General features: G+C 35.1%; 5 protein-coding genes across 5 annotated transcripts; 4 read left to right on the plus strand and 1 right to left on the minus strand.

Moving 5' to 3' along the window:
• The first annotated feature begins 1,380 nt into the window (after window positions 1-1,380).
• Tsp_03886 (stAR-related lipid transfer protein 9) lies at window positions 1,381-3,451 on the plus strand. The gene is made up of 4 exons (XM_003374645.1): window positions 1,381-1,499; window positions 2,473-2,620; window positions 3,085-3,255; window positions 3,404-3,451. The coding sequence occupies exons 1-4, from the start codon at window positions 1,381-1,383 to the stop codon at window positions 3,449-3,451; spliced, it is 486 nt and encodes a 161-aa protein (XP_003374693.1).
• Window positions 3,452-4,505: 1,054 nt separating this feature from the next.
• On the plus strand, window positions 4,506-5,117 carry Tsp_03887 (stAR-related lipid transfer protein 9). The gene is made up of 5 exons (XM_003374646.1): window positions 4,506-4,625; window positions 4,658-4,687; window positions 4,744-4,799; window positions 4,968-5,070; window positions 5,112-5,117. Exons 1-5 carry the CDS (start codon window positions 4,506-4,508, stop codon window positions 5,115-5,117), a joined length of 315 nt encoding a protein of 104 aa, XP_003374694.1.
• Window positions 5,118-5,545: 428 nt separating this feature from the next.
• Tsp_03888 (stAR-related lipid transfer protein 9) lies at window positions 5,546-6,318 on the plus strand. The gene is made up of 5 exons (XM_003374647.1): window positions 5,546-5,640; window positions 5,735-5,760; window positions 5,806-5,852; window positions 6,117-6,176; window positions 6,211-6,318. Exons 1-5 carry the CDS (start codon window positions 5,546-5,548, stop codon window positions 6,316-6,318), a joined length of 336 nt encoding a protein of 111 aa, XP_003374695.1.
• Window positions 6,319-6,680: 362 nt separating this feature from the next.
• Window positions 6,681-7,148, minus strand: Tsp_03889 (conserved hypothetical protein). Its single transcript, XM_003374648.1, has one exon. The coding sequence runs from the start codon at window positions 7,146-7,148 to the stop codon at window positions 6,681-6,683; it is 468 nt and encodes a 155-aa protein (XP_003374696.1).
• Window positions 7,149-8,637: 1,489 nt separating this feature from the next.
• Tsp_03890 (conserved hypothetical protein) lies at window positions 8,638-8,931 on the plus strand. The gene has a single exon (XM_003374649.1). It carries the CDS (start codon window positions 8,638-8,640, stop codon window positions 8,929-8,931), a length of 294 nt encoding a protein of 97 aa, XP_003374697.1.
• Window positions 8,932-10,172: the final 1,241 nt, after the last annotated feature.

Raw genomic sequence — 10,172 nt, forward strand, 5'->3', positions numbered from 1 at the left:
CTGCCAGCGTGGTTGGTCTTGACAATGTTGTGCAAGGGGAAAATTTTAAGCAAAAAATGAAAATTTACCCATCAATTTAACTATTGCAGCTTGCATGCAACGATTCCACTTTGAATCGACCGAAAGTTGGAAAAATGTTCCAACTAGTGAGAACAATTGCTGTTTGGTCGTTTGAAATGGGCTTTTTATTAATTCATAATTTTTCTCATTACCAGTCAACATGCCTGATCAACAGAGGCTGCCGTGGAATAATGATGGCTGTTGCTTTTTGCCAAAGCTGAGCAAGCAAGCAAACAGAGTGTGTATTTTTATCTTTGATTAATTTGTGAAACTATTTTCAAATGACTGACGACTGTCGTCAACGTTTTGCTTTCGTAACAACATTCAGTGGGCATTTATGAAAATTCTTCTTCAATCTCTCTATCCGAACAATCACGAACATCCGCTGCAAAAACAGCCCATTCACACGTTGCATGTTTGTTTGCATAGTGTAGATTTGCATAATAATCGAAAAAAAATAAATGACATTAGTGTACGCAATTTTTTTGAAGGAGGGGGGCGGAGGGAGGTTTCTTTGATGTTATTTTTACAACGATGACAACATTTCTTTTGAAAAGAATTTCTTTTTCAAATTTTCTATCAATTTTCAAATTTCAATAGTAATTTCTCTTCCGCATGTTGAACAATTGCAAAAGGCAACTAATACCCAGTTGGCAATTTTGTTATTTCAATGATTGCTGTTTGTTTGTTGCTTGCATTCATCATGCCAAGCAAACATGCGATAAATGTAGTAGTATGTTCTTTGAATTGTGCGTGAAAAAGTGAAATCATCGAAATTTTCACATCTTTATTATACTGTTAACGCAATTTCTATATTTGAAATTAATCTAATATGTTTTTTTGTTGTTGTCGTAAAGTAAAGTTCAACGCTAAAATTAGCCAACATACAGTGAAAATTTTTTTTCAATGTTTGTTGAAAGGCTGCTGTTTTTGTTCCAGCAGCAGAAGAAAGCTAATATTATTTTACGTATATTGCAGATTTGAAATTGTAAATATATTTTTCTGTGCGTTAAAACAACTTCTACGTACTCCAATGCTAACCAATGTTATGTTTAAGTTCAGAAAAAAAGCAATTTTTCATTTTGCAATTTCAATAAGCAAGCTTCAATTGATGCAAATTGTGCAGTGGTAAATTTGCTGTCATTAAATACTTTAGTATTGTTTTGAAAAAAGAAAGCAAATTTTTTTTTAAAAATATTTTCTCACTTTACCATAGTATCTAATTAAAGATTCAAGGTGCGTTCGTTATAAGACAATTTGTTACGTTTTTGCTGTATTTTTTTTGACTTTATTTGCAAGTATTTTTCATTTGGACTTTCAATGATTCGCTGTTGTCTTATTTTAATTCGACGCTGTACCGTATTTTTGCTCACTGTAAACACAAGCGCTGAACTTATAAAATTGATGGAAAACCATCACCCATCACCTCAGGCCATGCAGTTTAAACCGGACGGTTCAAAATTCAGACTTGATTAGCGCGAAATAGCACGCATTGATATTAATCGATTCAATTTTCATTTCTGCTATTTTTCTTATCTCTGTACACTGGACAAACTCATTAAAGTCAAATGCATATTTTTTTGCCAAATGAATTATAATTTAAATAATAAATTAATAATTTTTCATAGCACGAAATTTATTTAAATAAAAATATACTGTTCTGATGAAAGACAAAATTTTCCGCATCATTCATAAATGGAAAATTTTCCAATCGGCTAAACTGATAGCTAAATTTCAACTGTTGATTGTAAATTCTATTCGTAGAGTACTTGGAATAATTTGCAAATGTATTTCATTAGTGCTTTCGACTATACGAAGCGTTTCTGAAATGCCAAACAACTGCAAGTCCATTTGTTGAATTCAGTAAATGTAGCTGTGGAAATTTGCTTGAAAATTTTTCATACTGTAAAAAAGACCATTTTACATATCTCAAATTGCTTCATTTGTTGTAAATAAATGACTCTTAAGAAATAATTTACAACGAAATAACTTTTGATCTATTTATTATCATAATTCTAGTTTTTCAAATTAAGCCTGTTCATTCATTGCTCTTAAATTACTGATTATAAGAAAACAATGTTTTCAATTACATATGATTTTCTGGAAAATGTTTCGAACCAGTTAGCATTTAATTACTGATATTCAGTCCTCATATATTTGTTCATATACGAACATTCAAACGAGCTTGATGAATTGAAATTAATTTCTATATTAATCATGTTTTTCATTCTGTCATGTAAAATGCAATTGGAATACGCATCGGAATTTGTAGCGCTCTATATGCACTATGAATTTAATATAAATTTATACATTCATATACTGTTCCAAATTGAAAATTAATTTATTCGACTTACGGGAAAGTATTTCACTATTTGCATAACTCATTCATTTTACTATTTTACTAATTTTCAGTGTCATGGTCAGTTATGCAGTGCATCGTCATTGCTCAGCAAGTGCTATTCATAAGGACGACTTTCTGACCAGCGCTAAGAAGGGGAAGATGGATCTACTCAACGATCTGAAGACGCTGAATGAGGGAAGTTGCATTTTTTGTTTGTTTGTTTGTTTGATCGTTGTTACTGTAAAATACAGATGAAAATCAATATTGAATTTATACTTCAATGAGATTATTTTTCGATTATTTCTTTCCTAATCGTTGTATTCTGAGTTTGAATGCAAATCATGAAATTCAACGTCTCAAAGCATACAGCAGACAGATTTCTTATTCAAAAGGGAAATTTTCTCTAAGACAATATGCTTCGCAAATCATATAATAGCGTGTTAATAATTATATCTGTGTGTTATTTGTTATAATAATTGTTCTAGTTAGACAGCGATCAGACATTTGAATAGTTCCTACGCAATTCATTTATTCGAGAAACTTCGAGCACCATGCTAGATAGAAGTTGAACACTGCCGACGGCATTTTACTGAAAGCTTTTTGTGCCATTCATATCCGGAAGCGATTTCCTATATGCAGCTCTGTTTATTCTTGAGCGATTATTATATAATTATTTGCTTAAGAATTACCGTCTAACTGCTGCGCTAGGCAATTATTCATTTTTGGTGTTTCACTTCAACGAATATGGTTGTGTATATTTGGCTGAAGATACGATCAAATCAATGACCAGAGGATGGATAATTTCACGGCTCTATGTTTGTTTCATTCCTCATCACCAGCATGCCATTTCTCAGGTATGAAGGTTTACATCTTTGCTGGCTTTAACTTACTTTTCTTTCTTTCAAACACTTGTTGTCCTTTTTTTTCTCAGTTGATGTTATTGCTTAAATTTTAACTTTTTTATATGAAATAATAAGATATAATGAAGTTTAAATGATGCAGCAGTTTGATGCGACAGCTCCTATGATGTCACTTTGTGAAAAACGCTAATACTTAAAAGTGTACTTTTTTCCCATCATTCGAAAATACCTTCACCTTTACAGACGTCAATACTGATAAATTTAAGACAGCGGCTGATAATTATGCGCGTTGGTTGGGTGAAGGAAGGCGATACCCTTTTTAACAGCAATTACCTTCCCCATCATGCTAATTCCACGTCCTGCCATTTTCCATTATTTCCCCGATCAGTCCCTCCTTACTGGCGACGTCCATCATTGAGCTATTAAAGGCTCCAAGAAAAACAGGGACCACCCTAATTTGTAGATAATTCCCACTCCCCCTCCTCCCTCCCCCCCCCCCACCAAACGCCATTTTTACTGGAACGGAGAACGTTCAGTCATTGTGGCCTCAGATGAACCATAACATCCTTCTCAACTAATGTACATCCCTGATTCTTTCAAATAGAAGAGAGCAATAATTCCAAATAGCAGAACTTTATATCAACTCTAACAGTAACTATTCATTTCAGGTTTGAAACTGAACCACGGATGTGTTTTTTCTTCATTTTAATTTGTATTCTACATTTGACAATTAGCACTACACTATTTCTATTGTAATGTTTACCATGAAGAGTTTCCACTTCTACCTAAAGTAATTTTAAATCTCAAAATTTATCACGTATTTTATTCCTCATCTACTAAAAGCAATTTATTATATTTTGATTCTTTTTTATAGCAAAAATATATTTCATGCTGTGTAATTGATAGCATCCCATCATACTTTCAAGTAGATATGCTCAGTTAACGCAATTGCATTTGAAATTATTATTTGTAATTTCCATTGCTTCTGGTTAACGGATTTTCATCTAATTTTAGTGAAATAAATTTGCATAATGATGCCATTTCATATAATGTGAGATGTGTAAATAAAAACGTAATAGCAGTCGTCATTTAATATAGTTGTTTGCTGAACGTAACACTAAGCTATTACGGACGAAAAATTAGGTTGTTTCACCTGAGGTAGTGGAATGTTGATTTGCATTATTTACTTATTGCCCTTCTGCTTCAGAGCACTGCATTCATATTTAGTTACTCAGTTTATTGTCATGAACGCACGTTGTCAAGTAGAATTCTGCTCTTCAGTCCGGTCTTTGAATGCGCAGTTACTTACATTTGATATTGTGCTGAGGGAATTGCATGCTTGCCCTTTACATGACATTGCAAATGTCCATCCCCATTAAAATTACTCTTCTTTCAGTTATTCTTACTAAATGCTGAATGGGAACATGTACGTATTTGAGCTGCTTATTTTGAAATATTTACAATAATACAATTCTGTTTTAGAATTTAAAGATTTCTATATTTCCATCGAGCGATATGAAGCAACGGGATTGCGGAAAGTAATTCAATGAGACAGCTATGCAGCATAAAGATTCTGATAGAGTTTTTTTGAAGTAATGCTTAACTTTTGGTTCTGAAAATATGAAATTGAACAGCAATTTCAAATACACAGAAGTTTCAGTTTATTAATTTTAAAAGATTCTATAATAATAATAATAAGATTGTAGGTTAGCGGCAGCATTTGCACTATATCACTTTGATCCCAACTGTAGCGTCGACATTAACTCGTCATGTAAGTATTATCATAGATCGGTTGCTCATAATCCCAATGTTTTATATTCGAACATTATTTTTGAAATATAATTTTTTAGAGCTAATATAAACTGCCCTACCTAACTGCTGACTGACTGCTCCCTTCCCTTCACTGATTGAAAAAGGTAAGCAATGCCATAATGTCACTACTATTTGGATAACTTTACGTACTATTCGTATGAATTCAAAATAAGAATAGTCTTTTCCGTAATGTTTTGTTAATTCTCACTGCTACAAGTTAACGGATTTTCATGTAATGTTAGTGAAATAAAATTGCATACGAATGAAATTTCACATAATATAAGGTGTGTAAATAAAAGCGTTATAACATTACGTATACAGCATGTTCTTGATAATTATATTACTGCGCTATAGCTGAAGGAGAATTAGGTTGCTCTGCTTGGGGCAAAGTAGTCTATATTATTTGCATAATTTACTTACTGCACACCATTGCAGAGTACTTCGTTCGTATTTAGTTGCTCCGTTCAATGCAATGTCAACAGGCGTTACGTGGTCAACTATAATTCCGCTCTTTTATACCCTCTATGAAGAAGCAAGCAGTAAGTCACATTCGGTATTGTGGTGCGGGTACTTTATGCATGTTATTTGCATGACTTTACAAATAAGGTGAACGCAAACTAATGGGGGTATCTCCATTTATATTTTTATTGCTAATTTTCAGATACTCAAACCAAATACTGAATGCAAGTTTTTATTATATTCAGATATCATTAATTCAGTTTTAGTATTTAGAACATTTCCCATTTGCATCAATCAATATGGAGCCGCAACATAAAAAGGTTGTAAATGTGTAAACATTTCATTATTTGACTGTCACTTTTTTTATATGTGCCCAACGAGTAAGTAATGCAGTAATGTTACTGTTGCGTTTATGACTCCATTGCAAATTTTATGAACTGAAAATACGATTTGTATAGAAGCTTATAAGAAACAGCCATATTATAAAAAGTAATTGAAGACGAATAACAGTGCATCAATCATTTTCAAATTCTATTCATTTTCTAGTTTAATATTTTATTTGTTTACTTATTTAACATTTTTAGTTTATCTCCTTGTCGAGTTCTAATCCATACCGTCCTCTTTGCCTGTGTAGTGCGTCAACAGTAAGTATTTTTGTGGTTTTCGTTTTTCCCTAAGATACGTCAGAGCAATCAAGCAGTTTTCGTTACCTTATGCCTAATTCCTACTACTATGTTCGTTCGAGTTAGTATAAATGTGTTGAAGACAGGATATGACAAAAATTAGTAATTTAATGAATCTTTTCTTAATAGCAATGGCAAAAAAGAATGGATGCCTTTTTTCCTTAGAACAAAGAAAAAGAACAACAAAACAAAGAAAAAGAGAAAAAAAAAAGTAGAGTTGAAAGCTGCCAGCCATAAAGAACTGTTGTGGGCAAGCAGATGAAGAAGAAACGTAAAAAGTCATCCACCTCATCCTTTCCAACAGTATCTCACAGATAAAACTTACTGTAGTAGATCATAAAAAAATGGACGCGAGCAGCTCAGTGATCAAAACAAAACAAAAACAGAAAAGAAACAAACTGTATATATGTATATTAATACGACACGCATGGGATACTGTTGTTCGGTGTGGCATTCAGGAAGATTTCAATACGTCCCGAGACGACACACGAGAGCTGGCGCTGCTGGTGGGACGAGAGCCAGCAGGGCGCGGTTTGTCCTCGCCTGGAACCGCGCTGGCGTTGTCGGCAGCGTCGTTAACTGAGCCGCATCGTTTACGACTGTTGTCGCGTCGCTAGACGTGCCTGCCGCCCTCTCTGCCACGCCCAGCTTCGCCATGTCTGCGTATGTGAGACGCTTCCGATCGGCAACTTTCACGCTGTTTTCAGTCGCCGTCTCTTCGTCATTGTTGCTGTTGTGAACTTTCTTAGCTTTCGACGTCTTGGCATTATCACTTGTACTGCCGCCGCTGTTGATCGTCCACCTGTAAATGACCAATTTGTACAACTGATTAGTTTTATCAGTGGCTGCTATGTCTCTGACCACGCTGGTACGTTTAGTTGTCGATGAGTACATTCTAAATGTGGCATCGCAGTGTTGATTCAGTAAGTGCATGTTTTATTCATAATAATTCCTAATAATAATCATATTAAAGAAGTACAAAGTCTCACCTGATGATGAACCGCGTTAGTTTGGTTCGCCGTCTTCTCAGTGTAGTTTTACTGATTATGAATTGTAAGTAATTTATATTTGTTGTCATTGAAGCATATTATGAAGTCCTTGGTGATGCTGCACCGTGATAATGGAAGTTGGTCATATTATTTTTGAAAGCAATGGATTAGAGTCGGTATCCTGCCACTGTCGCAGTTGGAATTAGCATCTGCGTTATCACAAACGGTATGTGCTATATTTATTGTTCATCACAACAGATTATGTTAACACAATTAATTTTGGTTTCTGAATATATCTTGCCACAGTGATAGAATGATTTGTTGTGAATGCGTTCCAAGGGTGGTATGAAAAACCTGTATTGAGTTCTTGCTAGCAATGGATTACGTTAAAACTATCGAAGACGTGAAATTTGTACTGATGGCTCCCATGTTGGTTGAATTGGCTATGAAGGCGTTCCACACAGCTCACAATGCTGATGTATGTTGAAAACGAAAAGTATTTTTTGAGACAACATTAAATGCCAACCATCGAATTAAGTAAGTTGTAAATTTCTATACTATATGAGGCAATGAGATGCACTGTTATTTGTCTTGAATTACTTATAATTTGGCTGTTTCATATATTATTTCATTATTGTGCTGAGATGCTTTGCAGTGCCATGCTTTTTCATTCAAGAACTCAATCAGCAATGGATACAATCCGCACTGTTGATCGTTCACCTGGAAATGACCAATTTGTACAACTGATTAGTTTTATCAGTGGCTGCTATGTCTCTGACCACGCTGGTACGTTTAGTTGTCGATGAATACATTCCAAATGTGGCATCGCAGTGTTGATTCAGTAAGTGCATGTTTTATTCATAATAATTCCTAATAATAATCATATTAAAGAAGTACAAAGTCTCACCTGATGATGAACCGCGTTAGTTTGGTTCGCCGTCTTCTCAGTGTAGTTTTACTGATTATGAATTGTAAGTAATTTATATTTGTTGTCATTGAAGCATATTATGAAGTCCTTGGTGATGCTACTCCGTGATAATGGAAGTTGGTCATATTATTTTTGAAAGCAATGGATTAGAGTCGGTATCCTGCCATTGTCGCAGTTCGAATTAGCATCATTGCGTTCTCACAAACGGTATGTGCTATACTTATTGTTCATCACAACAGATTATGTTAACACAATTAATTTTGGTTTCTGAATATATCTTGTCACAGTGATAGAATGATTTGTTGTGAATGCGTTCCAAGGGTGGTATGAAAAAAAACCTGTATGTATTGAGTTCTTGCTAGCAATGGATTACGTTAAAACTATCGAAGACGTGTGAAATTTGTACTGATGGCTCCCATGTTGGTTGAAGTGGCTATGAAGGCGTTCCACGCAGCTCACAATGCTGATGTACGTTGAAAACGAAAAGTATTTTTTGAGACATTAAATGCCAACCATCGAATTAAGTAAGTTGCAAATTTCTATACTATATGAGGCAATGAGATGCACTGTTATTTGTCTTCAATTACTTTTTATAATATGGCTGTTTCACATAAATTATTTTATGGATAATGTTGTGCTAAGATTCTTTTCAGAGTTATGCTTATTTATTCAAGAACTCAATTCCATTGCAATTGTTTCCCTTGAACGAGGAATTCCCAGTAAGCGTGAGTCATTAGCTCGCGTTGATTACCGCCCTGCCTATTGTACACACCGCCCGTCGCTACTACCGATTGGATGATTGGATGGTGTTTTGACTGGCGCCAGTAGTCGGATATGTATTCGGCTTCTCGCCGGGACATTTCCCAAACCAAATCATTTAGAGGAAGTAAAAGTCGTAACATTCTTGTAAGTTATTGTCATTCTTGTTCGTAAGTCTTGGCTCGTCATTTTTGATTGATATTGGGCTTTCATTTTTTGTATAATTTAATTTTTTCCAGTTTTATTTGAACTTTTTCAGCATTTATTGGCATGGCTGAATCATAAGTTTGCATTTCAGGTGTTGTGGATCGCCGTCAGCTGTTCCAATCGTTCTGTAGGGAAGTTCAATCCTTTCTAGTTCAAAGGTTCGATGGATGGATGGATGGAGTTTCTTTGCATCTAAGAGGACCAGGTAAGTAGTGTTGTCGAACTGTTTTAGTCTGCACACTTTCTGTTTGGTTTTGAACCTTGAGTGAGGCTCACTCCGTTGGTTTCAGGTAAGTTCTTTGCATGGATGGAGTTCTCATTCTGGTTGCATAATATGAACTCCATCTAAACACCCAGATAATTTTCATCAAAACAAACCCTGGCATTAAACGTGAACAATGGAATGTAATATGCAAGATTTGGCATTGACTAAGGCTGACGAGGCAACGCATTTTACTAAGGGATGGGTATTGCTGGAGAAAATATGCAAATTTTTTAAGCCCCTAAGGGTAATATGCAAATTTTTATTTGCCCAGGGGCGTAGCCTGAGGCCAAAGCCTCGGGCTATATTTTAAAAATTTCGAAATTTTCGAAAAATTGCCTGAGGCATAGCCCGAGGCGTAGCCTCAGGGCATAAAAAATTTGCATATTACCCCCAGGGGATTAAAAATTTGCATAAATCTTTCCTGAGGGCAAATATGGTGCAATAAAACGCCTGAGGCATAGCCTGAGGGAATATGCAAATTTTTATTTGCCCTGGGGCGTAGCCTGAGGGCAAAGCCTGGGGCTATTTTTAAAAAATTTCGAAATTTTCGAAAAATTGCCTGAGGCATAGCCTGAGGCGTAGCCTTAGGGCATATAAAAATTTGCATATTACCCCCAGGGGATTAAAAATTTGCATAAATCTGAAGATGAGGGCAAATATGCAATAGCTTTATTCAGGATCAAAATAATTACCATGGAAATAAGTTAAACGCATCCAAGAAATCTACATTCCCTCCGCCTATTTCTACGCCCGGACGTGTGTTCCCTTCGATCTTCGTCCCTGAAAATGGTTTACCGGTGTCAGCAATC

The sequence above is a fragment of the Trichinella spiralis genome, assembly GCF_000181795.1.
Source record: "Trichinella spiralis strain ISS 195 chromosome Unknown Scfld5, whole genome shotgun sequence".
Classification (NCBI taxonomy): Eukaryota; Metazoa; Nematoda; class Enoplea; order Trichinellida; family Trichinellidae; genus Trichinella; species Trichinella spiralis.

Coding starts and splice junctions, on each gene's coding strand:
- Tsp_03888 (XM_003374647.1), top strand. CDS start 5,546: ATGTCAACAGGCGTTACGTGGTCAACTATAATTCCGCTCTTTTATACC. Junction 5,853..6,116: donor TGGAGCCGCAACATAAAAAG/GTTGTAAATGTG, acceptor TAACATTTTTAG/TTTATCTCCTTGTCGAGTTC. Junction 6,177..6,210: donor GCCTGTGTAGTGCGTCAACA/GTAAGTATTTTT, acceptor TTTTTCCCTAAG/ATACGTCAGAGCAATCAAGC.
- Tsp_03886 (XM_003374645.1), top strand. CDS start 1,381: ATGATTCGCTGTTGTCTTATTTTAATTCGACGCTGTACCGTATTTTTG. Junction 1,500..2,472: donor CCATCACCTCAGGCCATGCA/GTTTAAACCGGA, acceptor ACTAATTTTCAG/TGTCATGGTCAGTTATGCAG. Junction 2,621..3,084: donor GTTGCATTTTTTGTTTGTTT/GTTTGTTTGATC, acceptor TATTTGCTTAAG/AATTACCGTCTAACTGCTGC.
- Tsp_03890 (XM_003374649.1), top strand. CDS start 8,638: ATGCCAACCATCGAATTAAGTAAGTTGCAAATTTCTATACTATATGAG.
- Tsp_03889 (XM_003374648.1), bottom strand. CDS start 7,148: ATGCACTTACTGAATCAACACTGCGATGCCACATTTAGAATGTACTCA.
- Tsp_03887 (XM_003374646.1), top strand. CDS start 4,506: ATGAACGCACGTTGTCAAGTAGAATTCTGCTCTTCAGTCCGGTCTTTG. Junction 4,626..4,657: donor CTTTACATGACATTGCAAAT/GTCCATCCCCAT, acceptor CTCTTCTTTCAG/TTATTCTTACTAAATGCTGA. Junction 4,800..4,967: donor AAGCAACGGGATTGCGGAAA/GTAATTCAATGA, acceptor ATAAGATTGTAG/GTTAGCGGCAGCATTTGCAC.